Genomic DNA, 20695 nt, shown 5'->3' with positions numbered 1-20695 from the left:
GCCGATATAGCCATTTAGTCCCCCTCCTCGGATCGCCCTCTTCCCACTCCCGCTCCACCTCTCCATCACCACGACTTTCGCTCTGCCTGCACTCGACTTCTTTTCTGGCTCTGTTCGCAGACCATACTTTCGTTTACTCGAGACACACCTTTCGCTCGCTTTTCAAGTCTCTGTATCTCCGTCGTTGGATATCAGTCGCTCACGTCCTTCGATTTCGATTCATTCGCCGAAAAGCCCCCCAAAAGGACCTTTGTATTCACCAAGCATTCCAAGCGCCCAACTTCGTCCGAATTACCTCGTAGGGCAATACCTTCGCTAGAATCCAGATCTCTCGAAATTCGAATACAAGCTAGAAACACTTCGTCTCCGGTTCAATTCGATATCCCCAGTTCAATATCAATAGGGCCAGGCCTACGCTACGCAAAACCCTCGTCAGGGCGACTGCGCTGCTATCCGTCCGTGGACCACCCTGCTGGGTACTTGGCAGATAAAGAGAAGAAGGAGAAATTCCAGCTTGAACGGGTCCTTCTTTTGGTCCAGATTGCAATCCAGAGGCTTGGGTCAGTATAACACCGGTCCTCTATCGTCATTCGTTACCAGATTTGGAACCCTCCATACCCTTCTCAAGCCGTTAGCCCACCCCTCTCCTTGCTTGAAATCTCAGTCCTTACGTTGGAGTTAATTTATCGATCATTCTCAATACCCAGACCGCGAGGAATTCACTTGGATGTCCTACTAACGGGCGAGAATAACAGTTGTCTCAGGCCCTGTCACAAAACGATTCACTTCTCCCAATATCCCCTCTACTTTCACGACTTGCACCATCGATCTTGGCGATATCCAATCGAGAAAAAGGTAGATGACTTTTGCGAATGTCCTTGCCGAAGGATTTTCAACGCACCTGGCGATAGTTTGGCTGATCAGTGTGCATAGTTCGTTCCACACGGCCGGCATTCTTTGTCTTCGAGATTAAGTCTGCCTCAGCTTCCCGAACCTCGAACCTTTTCGGGACCATCACGAGCAGCTACCCCACGCCACCTGGAAGACGTCAACCTAGATTGCTCACTGCTCTGGGTAGCCAGTCCACCAATTCGCTCCCACATCTGAGACGGAGCCAGCAGATTGAAACCTCTTCCACTCAACCTCCAGCCAGTTTTACCAATTATCGAATGTTTACTGCGAGAACCACCATCCTTGCATCTCAAAGGACCACTATACGATAACAACTCGCATCAGTCGCTCGCTTTGATTTGAGGCATCATTGGCCTCGCCCACTACATTCGTTTAGTACCCAGTCACTCGCTTTGTGCTTTTTGCCAATATCTCTGTTAATTTACTCCCCCAAACCGTCAAACTGGCTTCCATAACTTACGATCGTTTTCCGGTAAGTCTAATTTACACCTCCCCTGCCGTTGTCTTAGCCTCATCACTGTGGTTGACAGTGTCGCTATGGCCGGTCATCAAGACTTCTTCATATACTGACATGTCCCTCAGCCTTTCCCCGACCTCCACACCCCTTTCATCGTCGACGATTCTTTCCACTCGTCGGATTTTGTGGGAGAACATTTTGCCAGTCAGTTCCAGGACGGCCTTGAGGCCAAACCTGGCCAGCTGTTCTCCATGTCCGGCCATGATAAGGCAGCTCAAGCAGGGCTTATTGGTATGTCTAATCTAACTTGGACATTGGCAACCTCTTACCCAATGTGCACAGATTTCCACCACTCCGCCATTTCCAATCAGATGTTCTATGGCCCCTTTCTGCAGACACCTTACAACCATCACCCTCTTCTTCAGCCCGGCAATATTCAAGATCCCGACTTTCAATATGCTCCAGGAAGTGACTATCCGCATGAGAAGAGCTTTGAGAATGGCCAGCCCCTCAATGTGGAATCCTATGACAGAGATATAAGGGCCTTTGGTGTGCCGCAGCAGCGAGTGCCTTCATCTTTCCACAATGTCGCCATAAATTCTCGAAAACGCAAGGCTTCCAGCGTTGACGAGTTCGATAACGTCCCAGATCAAAAGAAAGCAACACTTGCGCAGGTCCAAGTCCAAGATCCAAATGGCGACTATTATGACCTGAGCGGCCAGACCTCACCCTATTCTCCTTTTGTCCCCACACCTACCGGCAGCACGGGCTTTCCGGCTTGTCCACCTCGTGGCACGTCTCCAAGACCTTCAGGTCATCACTACTCGACATCGACAGCGTCCCAGGTTTCCTTGGCTGCTCCATCACCACATACACCGGCATTCAGCCCATCCTTCACAACCGTGAAGAGTGAGCAGAGTCCCGGAGTTCCCATGACGCCTGTTCCACGTCCAACTTCGACAAGCTCGCCGCTGAAATCATCTATCCCGAAGTTGGTTCGGACTTCCACCATCCAAACATCTCCACCACCCGGTGTCTTTTCCAATCTAGTCCCGGGGCATGCTCAGAATTTTAACCCGTATGCCATGCATCCCCTGAAGGCTACCCTCAAACTCAAGGGAGACATCGACACCATGAAAGAGAACTGGACTGCAGAAGAAAAAGAGGCCCGACGACGCCTGGTGGAGTTTAAACGCAGCCAAGTGAACAGCACCATCACCGCCGAATTCAACGCCGTCGCCCCCCAAGACCGCCAACCAAGCAGCATCTGCATCAGTTGCATCTGGTGGAAGGAGAAGAACGAATTCTACGTCACCTCGGTTGACACCATCTACCTGCTCGAGGCCTTGGTTGGAGTCCGTTTCACCGTGGAGGAGAAGAATCGTATCCGCCGAAACTTGGAAGGCTTCCGACCAATGACGATTTCCAAAGCCAAAGCGGATAGTGAAGAGTTCTTCAAGGTCATCATGGGCTTTCCTCATCCCAAGCCTCGTAATATTGAAAAGGATGTCAAGGTCTTCCCCTGGAAAATCTTATCGACAGCTCTGAAGAAGATCATTTCCAAGTATTCTGCCAGCTACTCCTCGACGGCAGCCTCTCTCCTCACTCCCACCGCGTCGATCTATTCTCGCGGAGAGGGCATGTTGGAGTACCATCATCCACAATCACCCCATCCGGAATACTTCAATGGCACCAGTGCTCCATATCAAGTCCATCCCGGGATGGCTTACATGCAAGGGCCCGTCCATATGCGCATGCCAGTCTCAGTTGCACCTGCTCCAGTTCCAGAGTTGCAGCTACAGATGCCTGAATGCGTTCCTACATATGATCTCCACGGCCAATACTGCTATCAGAGCATGCCTCAACTTCCACAAGGAACGATGGGCATGGCGCCTCACCCCATGACTGCGCCAGTTGCCCGCATGGCCCCGTGGGAGTATGCCAATTTTGTCAACGACAGCCCCGTCACGATGGCACCGCAGAGCGCACCGCCGGTTGCCTATCCCCGTGGCACCATGGAGACGGCCGAGTTCATCCCCACAATGCACTAACGGCACGACTCAACGAGTCCATCAAGCCCACTTCACCTTCTTGACTGTCTTTAGCGTTTACTATTTGTGCCTAGCACACTGGACCTGGAAACAACGTGCCGTTGGAACGGAACTACTTTTCCTATCATCACGGCTATGGTAATTTCCGAACACGGCAGGGAGGACGAATCACGCACACCACAACCTGTATATCAAGACGATGATTTTTGCATAGCGAGTGATTTTATGGCCCTCAAATCGGGACGGAGATCAACATGGAACAGTTATGACTGTTTGGGAATTGGAGTAATTGGAAAGGATGGAGGCAAAAAAGCATGCGCCGGGAATCGGCTCAAGGGTTATGTTCGTGTATATGATTGATGAAAGCATAGAATTCGATATGCCGGCCGGACGCAGCGTCTGCAATTATGGAGCAATACATGCACGCAAGACTTTGGTTTTCACCGTACAATGACCTTTGAGATCGAGATCGAGCTTCCGCCTGAAGAGAAGTCTGGTGTTAGCCTTAGGATTCTCAGCCTTGTAGCGTGCAGCCTTGGGACAACGGAAGAGCATCCCGGTCTAACCGTTTCCGGGGTGTAAACACTTGCTCCCTCCCACCTCAACGCGTTTGCCTCGGGTGCGTTTGGCAAACATGCAGAGCATGGTCCTTGTTTCTTCACTCTTTGCGCTCTCCATTTCTTCGTCTTTGAAATTATAATTATCATCGCGTGCTGAAGTGTCGTGACCTATTAGTACTCCAGGTGTCGCGATTGTCAGCATGGCGCACGACATGACACCCACGCGACACCAGTCGACGGGCTCTCTGCCTTCCACTCTACCTTTCACTCTTGTCGGCACACAGTCGCCGGGCACGGGAAATATCTCGTGCACACCAAATGGACGAGGGACAAGCCCTAGGTTGTCGCCATCACCACGACGCTACACGTTTACTCCTCAACCTGTCCGACCCTTACCTCGTGCTTGGGAACGACGTCCTGCAACACCGCACATACCGCGAAATGACGCACAGAAGATATGGAAGCGTATTCCACTTGGACCGATTGATCTGAGCGATGGCCTTAGGTGGAGAAAGGGGCATCAGACAGTGGGCAGGAGATCTGTGAAGAGATTGAGAGTTGGCCAGATCACCGGAGAGGGAGAGGATGCGGACGACAAAGAGAATATCACTTATGTCGCTTCCAAGTGGGATGAGGATAGCATAATGGCAGCCAGCCCCAAACGCAAGGCCTTTGGATACGATGGAACGGCAGACGCAGAAACGACTCCAGATGCACCTGGCAAGGCACTCACTCAGGCTAACAGCGACAGCAACAGTGACAGCGACAAGGATGGCCACGTCATGCATAAGATCAACGACCCAGATCCGAGCATCACCAAGGGCGCCGAGAACATCTCTACCACTGTGGCAGTTGTTCAAAACAACGTAGTGCCCTTTCCAATTGCCTTACACAGTGCAAGTTGTTCTCCAGCTGGGGGAAATCCCTCTCCAACCCCTCTGTTGTTAGCAGGCCTTGTGGGAGCGCGCTCTCCAAATCCATCTTTTCTTCCAGCCACAGGTTCAACTGAATCAGATTCATTGACTTCCAGGCCCCAGCCATTCAATTCCGAGGAAGAAGGGGAAGTTCAAATACAGTTGGATGGGGCAAGGACTGAGCCACACCCCGCGGAAGTGATCAACTTCCCAATAGACCACGACGATTTTCCCTTTCTACAGAACTTTTTGTCTCGAAGCCAAGCAAGGAAAGCTGCGAAACACGACAATCCTCGTCAAGATGCACAGTCATGCGATGGTCCGATAGAAATGGCCAGTCATGCATCGGAAGAACCCACGCCTACTTGTGTGGAGGGCTCAGGGGGTGGAGGTCTGGAGGCATCTACCACTTCTCCTGTGGGGGACCGCAACGACTTATCAACGACCCCCAGCTACTCCCACACTGACATTGGAACAGTCGAGCCGGATCAGGAGGCGGATGTCAACCTTTCCTCTCCTTGCCGACGTAGCTCCCGGCTCAATGGGAAAGCTGCGCGACCTAAGAAGCCGGCCGCAACACTACCGAGCAATATTTCACTCAAGCGCCTGAACGGGACCGAATTCATTGCTACACAACGCGAAGCCCAACCGCTAGCCGTCACCACCCGAACAAATACCAAACGCAACAAGGGCGATTCGGTATCGGTAAAAGTGAAACTGATCCAGTTGCATGCCGAGGAGAAAGCCAGAGAGTCAGATCCTAATACTGGAACTCAAGAAGTCAGCAGGAATAAGCCAGTGTCGAAACAGGTCAAATGGGACGACACGCTCGCTCGATTCGAAGATGGAAGTATATTCCACAATGACCGGGACGGGGAGGCCCTTGACGACGAAGCGGACAAGCTGGAACAAAGCAGCGATAAAGAGGCCGATCAGAATCAGCAGGAACCACCAAAACCCTCAGAGCCGGCCCAAGCAGAGGATAAGCCGGCCAGAAAGGTGCGAAAGTTGAGAAAGCTGAACGTGGGTAGCGTCAACGGCACACCGGGGCCGAAAAGAACGACAAGCATACCAGTACCTGTTGGAGCAGGTTCATTGGAGAAGCTCACCGATATCATAGCCAAAGGAAAGGGGGGCGAAGCCAAGGTGGCGGGAGGCGAGCGGGCGCAAACGCGATACCAAAGACAGCTGAGGAAGAGCGGTTGACACTGAGGCTGTGGATGGGATCTATTCACAGCCATGTATGGTGGCGGTGTACACAAGGGATGATGAGCTGGACGACTCCGGCGCAAATGTGACAGGCAATAGTGGTGCTAGCCAGGCGAGGCCGGTTGAGCTATTGGCCAGTAAGGGGGCCTAGTTTATGATTGAGCATGAATCTTTTCAACCTCGCAAGTGTTGTGTTTGCTGGCGGTTTGATGCGTACCAGAACAGCGACTACACAGGCTGTGATGCTGTAAGGTACCTACCTGTATATAGCTGCAAATCTCGTCAAGAAAGGCGATTTTGATTGGACGATAAGAATACGCCTTATCGATTGGCTGTTCATATGTTGCATAGGACCTTTTCTACCTACCTCTTCTCCCTTAACCTCTTCTCTCTCAACCTCTTCTCTTCTGATCCTCTTCTCTCTCGCCTGCGTTGCTCTGTCGAGAGCGTTGTCAGCTCTTTCACGTGATGCTGTCGAAATGGACATTTAACCACCAGAGCTAACATCATCATTAACAGCCTCTAGGAGGTTGATGTCGTGCAGTGTCTATTCCATTCTGGTCGCCTGGCCACTTTTGCGGATGATACCAGTCTATATGTACAGTGTACAGTGTACAGAGTACAGTATACGTGTACGGAGCAGGCTGCATACCTGAGCTTCTTCTCTTCTCATGGTTTATTCATTGGGTTCGTTATTCATGTTACGGCCCGATTTCCTGATCAGTGTTCTACGGCCCGATTTCCTTATCAGGACTGTTCCGACAGCCGACCTCAACCTCAACCTCAAGCAACATGGACATGGCGTGGATAGAGAATGCTCTGTAAGCTGACTAAGTTATGCGCGGTTGTGCACCGACCACGACGACAGCCTGACAGCCTGCTGTTGCCTGTTGCCTCGACTACATACAGTACGGAGTAAGTGCATCTCGATGAATGAACGAATGAAAAGTGGGGTTTCATTATAAATACCTGAATTAACTGACTGCAGGATCTACGGAGTACAGTACTACAGGGTCATCTATTATATATCAGAGGAGAGCATATCTATGTATCTGCTATCGCATAAATAGATGCTCAATGCCCGTTAAGATCTCATATCATATCCTATATCCTATCCTACATCCTACGGCAGTATAATAGTAATCCAGGTTACTGACACCAATACCAACACCGGCCTTGACCTTACTTTCCCCCAGCCACCATGTCCACATCTAGCAAGTCCAAGTCGGTGTTTCTCATCGGACCAGGCCTGGTCGGACGCGAGATCCTCGACCTCCTCCTCGCGGAGCAGTACTCGGTGACGACGCTTGTGCGGCGGGAGTCATACGCGGCGGAGATCCGAGAGAGCGCGGCGGCGGCCGGGGCGCAGGTGCAGACGGTGGTGGCAAGCCTGGACGACAGCTCGACGATCCAGGCGCAGACGGTGGTGCACGACGTGGTCATCCACACGGCGACGGCCGACCACCTGGCGTCGGTGGAGGCGGTGATAGCCGGGGTGGAAGCGCGCGCCCGGCTCGGCAAGCAGACCATCTTCATCCACACCAGCGGCACCAGCCTGCTCAGCGACGACTCGCGCGGCGAGTACCGCGGCGACCGGATCTTCGACGACGCCCGGCCCCAAGACATCGACGCCCTGCCGGACACGGCGGCGCACCGCGAGATCGACCTGGCCATCGTGCGCGCCCGGGACCGGCTCGCCAGCGCCGGTGCTCGTGCGAAACTCGCCATCGTCATCCCGCCGCTCATCTACGGCCTCAACCCCAAGTACGGCCGCCTGTCCATCCAGCTGCCGACCTTGACGCGCTTCGCCCTCAAACACGGCTACGCCGGCCACGTCGGCAAGGGCGCCTCCGTGTGGAGTGACATCCACGTCTTCGACCTGGCCAGAGCCTACGTCGTGCTGCTGCACTGGCTGGAGCGCGACGACTCCGACGCTGCCGACGACCTGCGAGCAAACCCCTACTTCTTCTGCGAGTCTGGTCACGACTTCTCCTGGGCCGACGCCGCCGCCGTCATTGGCAAGGAGCTGCACAACGCAGGCCGCATCCCGTCGCCCGTCCCGACACCCATCCCGGTCCAGAACTACGACGATCTGTTCGGCCACTTTACCCCCTGGGTTGTCGGCTCCAACTCCAGGAGTCGCGCTACCAGGTTGCGCTCCTTGGGCTGGGAGCCCAGGGAAAAGTCTCTCTTTGACTCTCTGACCCAGGATGAGATTCCGCTCATCTTGCAGGAGAACCTGGATACCTTTCATGGCTACGCCGGCGTCGCCGTCTCTGGCGTCATGCCGCCTTAGATCCCAATCCGGCTTTCACTTTCATCATCCTCCATACTCCGTACATTGTGATTGATGCGAGCTCTGAAAGAATGGACACGATATGCTTAACATTCTAGAGACACTGAAAAAGTGATAGTTAGATAGTGAGCTTGGTATGATTTCAATCTTCTTTATGCTTCAGTTTCGGCTCGACAGTTTACATCTCGTCTCCTCGTTGCAATGACCCAAGTCATTTCGGGCCCGTCTGGCCACGGTCCGATGTAACGGACGGCATGGTATGTATGTGCACGTTCTCCGACCCAACAATACCAATCTCAACATTCCTGGTCTAGATCTCGATCTGACCTTGAAAGCTTTTGATGAAGATGATCACGTTTTGCCTCGTCTTCACTTTGCCCAGTCTAGTTTGTGTATGTTCGCAAACCAACTGGCCAAACCCATCATATTGGCTTGTGTTTTTGGCATTCCCTTGTATGGCCTTGAATTGCGCTTCATGGCTCTCTTACTCGCACTACCATGCTGGTTGTCGGCCTTCCCCTTGATGTAGCCTTTGAGGGTGCTACTGTACCCCGTACTGATCCGTTGTGTTCGTTGAACGTCAATGGGCAACAGAAGTGCTCATGCTCGGCATGGCGAATAGTAGGGGAACAGACATGCTCTGAGACACCTAGGCCGCTGGGCGCAGGCAGAACGATCCTTATTCTTTGGGTGCGTCTTTCATCTTCTACTCTTTCTTGGCCATCTCCCCCTGCAGTATCTCATACCCACTGGGAGCTCGTTTGGCTTCCTCCATCTTTCCAATGCCCTGCAAAGTAAGGTAGACGTCCGTGCCCCAGCCGTACATGGACTGCAGGGCTATTCCACCCCCGAAATACTCGGCGTAGGCCCGGCTGAGCGGCAATCCGTACCCCAGTCCAGCGATGGAGCTTTGGTCCGATCCACTACTTGCAATAGTATTCAGTCCTGCATCTGTGCCATTGTCGCCTCCGGCGGCCGCAGCCTGTTCGTTATTGAATGTCGTGAAGCTATACGACCAAATATTGGCAAGTGCTTCGGGTGGGATGCCTCCGCCTCGGTCACGGATTCTTAACGTGATACAGGGTGCCGCCGAGTTGAGTGGTCCGATGTCTGCATCTGACGAAGAACAATACTCTTCTAGGCCATCTTGCGAGAAATCGTACGCATTTTCCTCACTGACGGACAACTTTCTCAAGGCTTGCAGTTTTGTGGTTGACACGTCAGGTGCCGAGGCGATGGTGACTTCAATGGGCTCTCGCTCATTGCCCGACTCGATGGTGGCTCGGAATGCATTTTTCAACAGTTCCGTGATGATATATTCGAGATGCATCGGAATATGAGCGAATTCGGCATCTGTGTCACCGTCGATGACGAGACTAGGCCTCACGCCGTACTTGAGTTCACACACCTCCCCTACAAACCCTTCACATTGTCGAATGACATCGGCAGGCCGTAAGCCAAGGTCGATGACGCCGACGTGATTAGGATCCGGCTTTTGCTTGGCCGCCTCGCCCGTAGAAGCCATGTGAAGCGCCAGATGTTGCTCCGCGACCAACCGGGTTCCTATCCTGGCACGGAGGTGTTGATCCAAGAATTTGGTGACCTCGGCAGGGTCGATATACTTGCGACATTGAAGGAACCCTTTTGCCATAGTAGGGATGGTGTTGGAATGAGTCCGTACCAGGTCCGCCATTGCCTCTGTGAACTTCATCTCCTCCTCTATCGTCTCAATTGGTTTCTTGTAAAACGGTTCCAAGGTGGACAGGGAGTGGAGATAGTTGTTGTATATCGTGGAGACATTGGGGTTGGCCACCACGATGAAGGGCAGGTTTCGAAGGGCTTGGATTCGATGGGCGAGTCGGGCCGGTAGGAGTGATACAGTGAAATTGGCAGAGGATAGGAGATCGGCATCGCGTAAGGGAGGCTTGCCATGTCTGCTACGGGTCAGTGAAGATCACGAATTCGCTGTCCCCGGCGCCCAGCACATACTTGACCAGGTCTGCGAGCGTCAGAGGTCGTCGAGGCTTTGCTGCGAGTCGCGAGATTTCGTCGTCTGAGACAGTAGCTTTCGAGGGCGGATGTGACCACTGGTGGATGTCTGGAGGGAAAGGTTGGTGCGAGTGATGTGTTTGCCAGCGACGTTGGAGGAGCGGAGGGCACCGCGGGACAGCGGCCTTCAACATGGTGGATGATGGAGGGATTGAGGCGGCCTCATGCTTTCAGTCGCCGACACCGCAGTAGAGTAGAGACGAGCCCAAGGAGCTAGGCGGTGTTTCTGTCGTTGTTTCACTGAGGCAGCTTGCACCGTCTGCTCGTCGAGAGGCCTGAGTCACATTCTCTATGCGTCCGGCACCAGACAGTGAGACCGCAGACCAAGATCAGAGGTGATGTAATATTAACGTCAAGTGCCCATCACGGAAACTTTGCCGAGTACGTCAGCCTTGTCGCGGGCAAGGCTGGCCAAGGCTCCAGGCCAGGAGATTCTTATCAAGCCAGTTCAAAGAGTCAACAGACTCAACACTACTGAGCACCTAGCTGAGGTATCCCTGATACCTTCGTACTGTCGTCGTCGGCGTCTCGGTCCGAGTCTCGGAAGGATGCCGCGCCAGTCCTCCATGCCACGAGTTTGAGCCAACAGCAACCACACCACGTGACTAGCATATGGTTGCGCTGAGGATCGGCGATCGGTGGGTAGGTGGTGGGCATATCGGCCTTCAAAGTTGACCAAACTTACTCCGTAATAGTGCTCGGAGTACGGACACACGGATATGACTCCTTACGAGTCTATCGTTCTACAACAATTTACTCTTTTATGTGCATCTCTTGCTCGATCCGTGAGACTCCACACGGCTGGATATATGTCAACTTGGAATCGTCCATTACTAGTTGACCGCAGGCACCTAGTCTTGTCTTGACCCATCACCACCAAGTCCACGTCCACGTCCACGTCCACGTGTAGCTGCAGCGCAGTGCTGTACCGGCCGCCATGTCTCAACCACAGCTTGACTCGGTGCGATCCATGTACGATGAGCGGAGTGAGCAGTACGACGAAAACAAGGTCCATGTCCGCCAAGCTCGGGACTACCTCGACTGGGCCCAAGTGAAGGAAGGAGAAAGCGTGCTGGACCTGGCGTGCGGAACCGGCCTCGTGGCTCTAGGAGCCAAGGACGTGGTCGGGCCATCAGGCTACGTCGTAGGCGTCGACATCAGCGAGGGCATGCTGAATGTGGCGCGGCGCAAGGCCGAAGCGGCCGGGGTTGAAGTGTTGTTCACCAATCACGACATCTCCGATCTGAGCGGGCTGGAGATTTTGCCCAAAGGCTCGATCGGGTTTGACGTGATAACGTGCGCAGCGGCTCTTATCCTCCTTGACGATCCCCTCCAGGCCGTTCGAAATTGGTCGACATTGCTGCGTCCCGGTGGCCGCGTGGTGACGGATGTCCAGACCAAGGATGCCAATCTAGTCATGAACATCTTTGCCGCCATTGCGCCGGGAGTGGGCGAGACAGTGCCGTGGCACGCGCATCGATGGCAGTCGCAGGCCGCGTTGGAACAGTTGATGGTCGACGCAGGTCTGACGGTCCAAACAGTCTTCGAGACTGGCACGTATGCCACCACACACTACGACCGTGCCGCGGCACCCGACCTTTTCGACCAGGCCGTCGGGAAGTCCATGTTCAAGAACTTTGGCCGAGAGCCGATGCGTGAGAAAGCAAAGGCCCTTTTCGTCGACAAGTTTACACACCTTGCCGGGCCCACGGGTGCCATCGATGAGGAATGCAGATATTGGATTGTTGTAGCCACGTCGCCGTTGTGAGCAGCCCTCGGAGGCGACCATGACAAGACTACGTCCTGCTCGGCATATAAATTCTACAGTATAAGTATCTATGGAGAAAATACTGTGAGACTGGTGCAAAACCAAGATATCAGCCTGTACCATCATGCAGTTGCAGGGTACCTAGTCCAATCCCCCCATTCCGATCAACAACTCCCACTTCCACAGTTCGCAGGCAAGCCGCTTTATCTAGCAACTGATACTAAATCCCATATGGTTCTATCATGTCGAACACCTGGTTGAACTCATAATCGATATTGTCATCAAAAACCGCAGTCCAGTCAACATTGAGCTCCGCGTCCGAAAAGACATCAATCCCGGGATGAGCCGGACTGCTAAACGGCACAAAAGGATCTATACAGAACTGCACCTCAGGTGGGGAAGTATAGGACAGACTAGGCACAGAAGGCGTGGTTTGGGCAGGTTGGGACGACGTGCCTGTTGACAACGACGACGACCCAGCTGTCACTCGTGTCGACACGGCAGGGTCGCATGGTCGACTGATGCGCACCTTGCCGAAATATGGGATGGTGGCTTCGTATGTGTGCGAACCGGTATACGAATCATTGTGGGCTTGGAGGAGATGCTGCAGTAGCTGGGAAGCCTGTCTCGCGACGGCACACTCCATGACCTCGGAGACGTGTTTCAGGGCGGTGGTTGCGTACAAGACAAGCTCCCAATCGCGAGTTTGGTCTTGAGGATTGTTCGAGGGCGGTTGGCCCTGGGAGAGCAGATTGAGAATGATGACGAGGACGGCGGAGAAGACTTGGAAGTCCATGAGATCGCACATGATGATCATAGGACTGGTATAGTTGCGGAGCATGCGGTACGCCTTGACCATCTCTCGTGATGCTTCGAGCGCCGGGGTGCGGCTGTCGATGAAGCTGCGTTCCGCGGTCGGTTGGAGCATGTACGGAAGATGGAGCATTTTCTGGAGCTGGAAGTAGGCGAGTTTGAGGGTTTGGGGGTAGTAGACCGTTTCAAGGGGCATGTTGGGATCGGGAGTCTCCCACCACTGCTGAGGCATTTCTCTCCTACATTCGTCGAGCTCCTGGGCGATCTTGAGCGTGGCCAAGTAATCCACCTTGCGATGGTTGTGGTTCCGCTCAGCAATATGTCCGGCGACCATACTGAGCTTGTGAGCAACTGATGCCATCGTCGAACCATTCGTATGCTCGATGGACAGACTGGGATGTGATTCCGATATGGCATAGGGAAAGCCCAAGATGAGCGACAACTGCCTGTCAAGGTGCCAGAGAAACGACCAGATCTTTTTCTTTCTCTGATCCGAGATTGTGCTGTCTTCAAAATGGTGCAGTCCGAGCAGCAAAGCCTGATCTAGCCCACGACGGCCAGTTGTCCACGCCTTACGAGGCTTTCCCATATTGACGTATAATTTAGCTTTCAGACTGATGGCTTCCAGGCCCTCAATGGTCCCTCCCAATTCCTCGTCCATAGCAAGAAGGGTTTCCGCTCCAGTGAGATATGAGGTGATTAGATGTCGTGGCGAGGTGGGAAGCTTCGACCACCGTTGCTCGAATTCCCGTGGAAGCTGCTGGATACAGAGAGCAAGCCACAGAACGGTCTTTGCTGCCACAGCTGGCTTGTTCGAGCCCAGAGATTCAAAGATGAACTCTCTGGCCATGGCAACAGGGCGAAGCTGCTGGGAGGGAGAGACCCCCTGGGCGGTGAAAGTCGGTAGCCAAGGCCAGATAGGCCACAAATGCTCAGTCAACGTAAGGATCAATGTCAGGTCGTTGTGAGTCGGTATCAAACATTGCAGAGCGGCTACACATTCCCTCACACGTGTATCTGCAGTCAACGCAGGCCTCTCCCTTCCTGCTGGTAGCCTATCCCATTGCACTGTCATGGCTTGTTTGAAAAGCCGGAGCAACGGCGCATCCTCTTCAACCACGTTCACGTCTGCGGGAGGCGTACTGACATGTCCAGTGGAGCTCCAGTTCACGGTCTCTGGCTGACTCCAGGCCCGCAAAGGACTTTCGTACTCTTTATGCTGAGAGTTCGACTCGGATCGAAGACGTGTGATGGCCTGTGTCTCTAACTGCGACAGGCAGAGAGACTCCGAGTTGGGAGTAATGGCCTCGCAAACTCGGCGCATCATGCCTTCCAACTCATCCAGTCTTTGCTGCAGTCTTCCTGTATTATGGTCGCCATTCGGTGGCGCAGCGTTGCGTTTCGGTTGTTGCATTGTACAGATGGCCTCGTGAGCAATGCATTCTCGACATGCAGAGTTGTTTCCCGTGTATACACAGCGTACTTTCCGCCTCCGACATTCTGCACAGCTTTTGGTGCCAAGTCGCATCCGTTTGAATGGCGCTGGTGGGGTTCCAGACATACTGGGTGCTGGGTATTTGTGTATATTAAGGATGGATTGACAGTTACCTTGGTCGAATTAAGTGGTGATGTGAAGTCCTCGAACTGGAGACACAAGACAAGATACGTGAGAGATATCTTGTGTCAGCCTTGGCCCCCAAACACGGCTCTCGCAAGAACTCCGTGCTCCATACTCGGTACTTTGGTCACTTAGTACTAGGTAGCATCAACGCCTCGGCGTCCAAACACTCTACTAGTATCTTATCAGACCAATAATGTGGACAAGAGGGCACACGCCAAAAGAAGAATCAATCGTCCTTCTAATTAATAAGGGCAGCTGGGACAACGCTTTCTCGGTCGGCCTAGTTCGTACGAATTCGCACGAATGATGACATGGTCGGTGGTCAGCATCGACTCTCATTGGCATACGAGGCACCTACCAGATGCAAGATTACTGTTTGGACTCGACGCAGACAAAGATGAGGCAGCATATAAACTGCGTAGAATCCTCCATCCAGGGCCGTGGCACAAGTTCAGGTCCAACTACTTCCAGTCCAGACCCCAACTCACTTCTAACCAGCCACAACCCCTTCAAGCCAACACAATCACCGTTACAAGTCATACACCATGTCTCTTGCTGCACAACTTAACGCGGTCCAGTCGGGGTTCGAAGCAAATGCACCTGCCCATATGAAAGCACCCATCATCAAGGCCAACCAAGAGTTCCAAAGGACCTACGACCCCTCCAAGGCAATCCAAGTTGGCGACACCTTACCCTCCTTCAAGCTCTCCAACGCAGTCGGAAAAGAAGTCACACTCGCTGAGCTTCTGTCCAATGGACCACTCCTCATAACTTTCTACCGCGGTGAATGGTGTCCCTTCTGTAACCTGGCTCTCGCCGCCTTGCAAAAGCACATCGAAGAGTTGCGAGCTAAAGGCGTGACACTCATCGCCATCTCTCCCGAACTGCCCAGCCAGTCTCTATCGACCAGCGAAAAGAACAACCTCAAATTCCAGGTTCTCTCAGACGTTCAGAACAAGTTGGCAAAACAGCTTGGGATCTTGTTTGCTCAGCCTGAGTACCTGCGTCCGGTCTTTGAGACATTTGGACATGATTTCAAGGCCCGTAATGGGGATGCTTCGCTGGAGGTTCCATTGCCGGCAAGCTTTTTGGTGGGCAAGGACGGGGTGGTCAGGCAGTCGTTTGTCAATCCGGATTGGACCAAGAGACTCGAGCCTTCCGTTGCATTGGAGTGGGTTGATGGTTTGTAGGATGGGGAATCGGCGGACGTGTGACTACTCACAGGACGCGCGCCTTGAATTCACCAATGGGACGGTGGTAGTAGGGAATGCTTATCATGTGGCGTTCGCCCGGAACAACTGATCTATCTTCTGTAGGGATCCTTGCACCTGCTACAGCATTGCCAGCGGTTGGCAGTTCCATTGAGAGGCGTTGGTCGTATCGTGTCTGGCTATTCAGCGTTAGTGATCTGATTGGGATAAGTGAGAGGAGTTGAGCTGTAATGTTAGTAGATACACTTGACCCTCCTAAGTTGATATCTCAGGAGAGTAGAAGAGGTTTGGCATCGCAAGGGTTTTTACAAGAATTTGTTGTTGACGGTAGTAGGTAGTATCTCCGGTGGTGAGTATAGGGCGGCGCCATCCTCTTGCCTAAACAGGATGAGACTGGCAGAACATGTCATCTGCGACGAAGCCGTCACCCGTCACCCGTGTCCACGCCGCGCCCTCGAACAGCTCTCGTACACATGGTACTGATAGTACTAGATCGTCTCAACCTGCGTTTCTTCGAATCGGCTGGTGTCTAGTTGGCCATGTCGAAGAACTACCTTCTGAGCAGGGTACTTAGGTAAAGTATCCCACAAACTCCATGCGATGGCTTTACCTCTTCCGGGCTCGCCTTCATCCTCTTGGGCCATCTTTCGGGAACGTCTGAAGCATACCTTTAGTGGCGCCGACCCCAGAGTGTGCTTCGCCTTCTGGATCTTCGGTGAGTGTGTGAATCCGTGTATCTCTGCGGCTCGCCGTCCTTGCTTTCATGTCGACAGCCACTAAATCAATGCAGGCTTGATCAACAATGTCCTCTACGTTATCATCCTCTCCGCCGCGCTCGACCTTGTTGGTCCCACTGTCCCCAAAGGAGTCGTCCTTCTCGCCGATGTCATCCCTTCTCTCCTGACCAAACTGTGCGCTCCCTACTTCATCCATGCAGTGCCGTATCCTGTCCGGGTCTTCATATTTGTGGGCTTATCTGCTGCCGGCATGATCTTGATAGCCCTCACACCTAGCTATACGGATGGCGGGACGATCGCAACCAAGATGACGGGCGTCATATTGGCATCCTTGAGTAGCGGCGGCGGGGAGCTGACCTTTGTTGGCTTAGTCCACTACTATGGACCTTTCAGTCTCGCTGCTTGGGGGAGCGGAACTGGGGGTGCAGGACTGATAGGGGCCGGCGCATATGCAGTGGCAACGACATCTCTCGGCCTCAGCGTCAAAACCACCATCCTGGCCTCGGCCTGCTTGCCAGCGATCATGCTGGTGAGTTTCTTCCTCATTCTTCCGCTACGGCCCCTTCGATTGCACTCCAAGCTACACCACGGCGTCCCGGACCTGACTGGGGACGATGAGGATGAGGAAACCGACCATGAGCAACAAGAAGGGCTTCTCTCCTCCGAAAGGCCCGCGAGACCTACCTTTGTCTCGCATCAGAATTCATCTTCTGCTTCGGCGAGATTCACCCATAACCTTGTGCGGGCCAAAGGTCTCTTCTTCCCTTTCATGCTACCTCTCCTCCTGGTGTACGTGGCCGAATATACCATCAATCAGGGCGTGTCGCCGACACTTTTGTTTCCTCTTCGAGACACACCCTTCAAGCACTTTCGTGCGTTTTATCCGACTTATAATGCAATCTACCAGGCGGGTGTATTCATTTCTCGATCTTCAACGCCATTCTTACGAGTGCACAACCTTTATCTACCGTCAGTCTTGCAGATAGCCAACTTGGCCCTCTTGACGTTGCATGCAATCTTTGACTTCATTCCGAGCGTGTACATTGTTTTCGCTGTGATATTCTGGGAGGGTCTGTTAGGTGGACTCGTTTATGTCAACACCTTTGCCGAGATCAGCGACACTGTTGCTCAGGAAGATCGAGAGTTTTCGTTGTCGGCAACCACCGTGAGCGACTCTGGAGGAATCTGCATCGCCGGATTCATAAGCATGGGATTTGAGGTGTGGCTGTGCAACTGGCAGGTTCGGCATGGGAGGGACTATTGCAAGAAGTTCTGATACTAGCCCAAGCCCTTTTTTTTCGAGCCGGAGTATTGACTGTCATAGTGAACGAGGCATGCAAACTAGATTCCTTGGTTTTTGGCACCGGTAGCAGCCACGATGTCGGATACCTAGGTACTCACAATTACTGATTGTACAGCAGAAGATAGCTCCATTGACCTTAACCACCCCTTCAGTGCAGAACTTCCGTAGACCTGAGTGGCACTGTCAGTTCGACAGCGTATCACTGTACGACCGGAGGCTCTCTGGCTTTAAAAACTGACACATGGCATATATCAGTCCAGTTGAGGCATTAGAAGTCACCAGGTTCCAGGGTTGCGGCACAGATAGGCAGAGAATGGCCAGTGGAGCGTCCGAGACTGTGTTGACTTTTAAGGGGTATCTTTACGGTAGCAGTCTGGACGACCAGTGACAGATGTCATTCTGTCACTTGTGCATCCGCCCGGATTATGGCTGCTGTTAGTGGCGGTGGAGATGAGCACATCATCAAGAAGATAAGCTGGAACTCAGGCGCATACGAGTACAGACTCCGACTGAAATATAAGGACCAGAGATCTTTGATTCGTTGTGGAGTATCCGTATGTTGAGCAAGGATGTAGAGGTGGTGGAATCGAACATGGCCACCCATACGACTTAGGTCCCAAGGGGCACATATACCGACTTTTCTTCATAGATGTGTCGAGTTCCTGGTTGCTAAGGCCATGCAACATATGTGTACGCATACGGAGTATGTAATACTCCTAGTCCTCCGTATCCGTACATGCTACCTTAATAGTAATAGTATGTGATTAAGTCAGTCTCGGTTGTGGCACTGTAAGCGGCCGGCCGTCGCTGGTTAGGGCAGCCTGCATCAGATCCTTGTAAGAAAAAAAACATGCACCTACACGCGGACTTGGATTTCTTGTTTCTTTCCTGCGCATTTCAGCATTTCACGCACTGTCTGCCCAAGAGTCTCTGTTCAGTATCCTGTTTCAGGTGGGATATTCCAACCCTCTCTTTCGTCCTAAGGTCCCAAGAGGACCTTTTGGCAATCTGTCATGTGCTGAGGACGCCTCTTGGCCCCCTAGATCCGTACCTATCCTCTGCCTTAGCCACAAGTGACCTGCAGATCGCCCGCATCGAGCCGAGCAACCCTAAGCAATAATGGAGCCCAGTGCTGCAGCCCGTGCATCTGCCACCTGGGGAGAACAGGAATACGTACATACATGCACGATGACCGAGTACCTACCACAAGATTCGAGACCATTCAGTAAGGGATGAGCAATATTTCTCGACAATAGGAAGCAAGTCATGGATTCGCAAGGGGATCACCCTCAACGCACGAAGCATCCTCGCCGGTCCGTACCGACACCGTTAGGTGCCAGGCGCACCTCATGTTCAATTGCCTCACCGATAGGTATACCGACCATACTCATGGTTCTAGAGCAGGAAAGGGAACGCGGAAAGAGGAGGTAGCTAGCAGATCGACGACTACGAGGACACAAAGACGATGTATGTGACAGTGTTTGTTATCTCGCTAAAATGAGCCTTCATACTTTGTGAGACTGTCGGGCGAGGACGAAATCTCTGTACCGTGCGAATGGGGAGTGGCATATGTTCCTCGGGGATTTTCGTTCGGCCTATCTTCACGCACGGTCCCACAGCCCCTTGTTTGTCAGCGTACATTGGTGTGCTGTTCGAGTCATGTCGTCCATCAGGAACAGCAGCAGTGAGAAGACAACGCAGCTCGAGGGAGGTCAGCTGGGCAGAATCTCGCCCAAGCCAAGACAGACTGTTCACCTCTCGACGAAGGCCTTGGAGCCGATAGGGACACCGTTCTTGCTCTTGCTCTGCGGATACAACGCCACGAAACGTCAGATTAGGCTGCCCTGGGGTGAAACGGGTGGCTCTCGGATGCCTGGGTCCAGCCTCTCCTAGGCCTCTTTAGCCCTTAGTCGTTAGCCTATTAGCCGCCTAGGAACATCTAACTTCTAAGTGTGTTTGGTTTGTGCGAGTGTTGGCGTGGGCGTGGGCGTGGGCGCGGGCGCGTCAATTAGGCGGTCGAATACCCTTAACCCTGACTTCTGTCCTCGTAATGCCTGCCCTGACGCCACACTATGGGACTGGTAGCGCCTCGTTAGCCTAAGGGCCTAAGGGATCCCCTGCAACCCCCCTTGTCGGCTGCTCTGTGGCCCTGTAGGCTGTAGGTCAGTTCTGCGGGCTGTGGCTACAGCGTGACAGTGTGACTCCGTAAAGCTTCGGTCTGTTCCTGCTGCTGCTGCGCGCCTTAGCCTTAGCCTCCCCGCGGACAGCTGGACCTCGTCCAACACCCGCCTTCCGCCTTCCACCTCGCCTTCCACCTGCTGCATCCTGGGACGACCTGACGTAGTATCCACACCCGCATCCACATCCACATCTGGCATTTCCCCCCCCAAAAACACAATCTTCGCACATCTACCATGCCATGCGCCTCTCTCTTCCCTTGATGCGCACGCCCCTTCCCTCCAGGTTCTCATCTTCCCTCGCATTTCGCAACCACAACACCACCACCACGTCCCATCTCCACCACCTGTCCTGCTGTGTAAGGCACGCCCGCGGCTGCCGTCCCCGTACCATCTGGCATCCTGCCTTGAATCAGGCATCCATGTCCATGCTGATCTCCGGTCTTTTCTCGAAACAGCTGCCCGCTAGAGTATCCACATCTTCGCCCGATCCTGCGCAGCAGCCTCCGCATCATTCTTCGCTGCAGCACCAGCACCACCCTCTCCTAGGTGCCTGGTGATCATCATCCCGCAGTTCTCCATCCCTTCTCTCTCTCGGTCGAGCTTCGACCAGACCT

General features: G+C 53.3%; 8 protein-coding genes across 8 annotated transcripts; 6 read left to right on the top strand and 2 right to left on the bottom strand.

Moving 5' to 3' along the window:
• Positions 1–1740: 1740 nt before the first annotated feature.
• Positions 1741–3420, top strand: A1O3_02054 (uncharacterized protein; the record flags this gene model as incomplete). Its single annotated transcript, XM_007732197.1, has 1 exon — positions 1741–3420. One exon carries the CDS (start codon positions 1741–1743, stop codon positions 3418–3420), a length of 1680 nt encoding a protein of 559 aa, XP_007730387.1.
• A 1204-nt stretch (positions 3421–4624) lies between these two features.
• A1O3_02053 (uncharacterized protein) lies at positions 4625–6100 on the top strand (the record flags this gene model as incomplete). The annotated part of the gene is made up of 2 exons (XM_007732196.1): positions 4625–4849; positions 5018–6100. 2 exons carry the CDS (start codon positions 4625–4627, stop codon positions 6098–6100), a joined length of 1308 nt encoding a protein of 435 aa, XP_007730386.1.
• Positions 6101–7304: 1204 nt separating this feature from the next.
• A1O3_02052 (uncharacterized protein) lies at positions 7305–8399 on the top strand (the record flags this gene model as incomplete). The annotated part of the gene is made up of 1 exon (XM_007732195.1): positions 7305–8399. The coding sequence occupies one exon, from the start codon at positions 7305–7307 to the stop codon at positions 8397–8399; it is 1095 nt and encodes a 364-aa protein (XP_007730385.1).
• A 706-nt stretch (positions 8400–9105) lies between these two features.
• A1O3_02051 (uncharacterized protein) lies at positions 9106–10582 on the bottom strand (the record flags this gene model as incomplete). The annotated part of the gene is made up of 2 exons (XM_007732194.1): positions 9106–10333; positions 10389–10582. The coding sequence occupies 2 exons, from the start codon at positions 10580–10582 to the stop codon at positions 9106–9108; spliced, it is 1422 nt and encodes a 473-aa protein (XP_007730384.1).
• An 803-nt stretch (positions 10583–11385) lies between these two features.
• A1O3_02050 (uncharacterized protein) lies at positions 11386–12216 on the top strand (the record flags this gene model as incomplete). Its single annotated transcript, XM_007732193.1, has 1 exon — positions 11386–12216. One exon carries the CDS (start codon positions 11386–11388, stop codon positions 12214–12216), a length of 831 nt encoding a protein of 276 aa, XP_007730383.1.
• Positions 12217–12436: 220 nt separating this feature from the next.
• A1O3_02049 (uncharacterized protein) lies at positions 12437–14590 on the bottom strand (the record flags this gene model as incomplete). The annotated part of the gene is made up of 1 exon (XM_007732192.1): positions 12437–14590. The coding sequence occupies one exon, from the start codon at positions 14588–14590 to the stop codon at positions 12437–12439; it is 2154 nt and encodes a 717-aa protein (XP_007730382.1).
• Positions 14591–15195: 605 nt separating this feature from the next.
• Positions 15196–15840, top strand: A1O3_02048 (uncharacterized protein; the record flags this gene model as incomplete). Its single annotated transcript, XM_007732191.1, has 1 exon — positions 15196–15840. The coding sequence occupies one exon, from the start codon at positions 15196–15198 to the stop codon at positions 15838–15840; it is 645 nt and encodes a 214-aa protein (XP_007730381.1).
• Positions 15841–16461: 621 nt separating this feature from the next.
• Positions 16462–17874, top strand: A1O3_02047 (protein btn1; the record flags this gene model as incomplete). The annotated part of the gene is made up of 2 exons (XM_007732190.1): positions 16462–16576; positions 16652–17874. The coding sequence occupies 2 exons, from the start codon at positions 16462–16464 to the stop codon at positions 17872–17874; spliced, it is 1338 nt and encodes a 445-aa protein (XP_007730380.1).
• Between the last annotated feature and the right edge of the window lie 2821 nt (positions 17875–20695).

Source organism: Capronia epimyces (assembly GCF_000585565.1).
Source record: "Capronia epimyces CBS 606.96 chromosome Unknown aczIQ-supercont1.2, whole genome shotgun sequence".
Classification (NCBI taxonomy): domain Eukaryota; kingdom Fungi; phylum Ascomycota; class Eurotiomycetes; order Chaetothyriales; family Herpotrichiellaceae; genus Capronia; species Capronia epimyces.
This window is presented reverse-complemented; position numbering and strand designations above follow the sequence as displayed.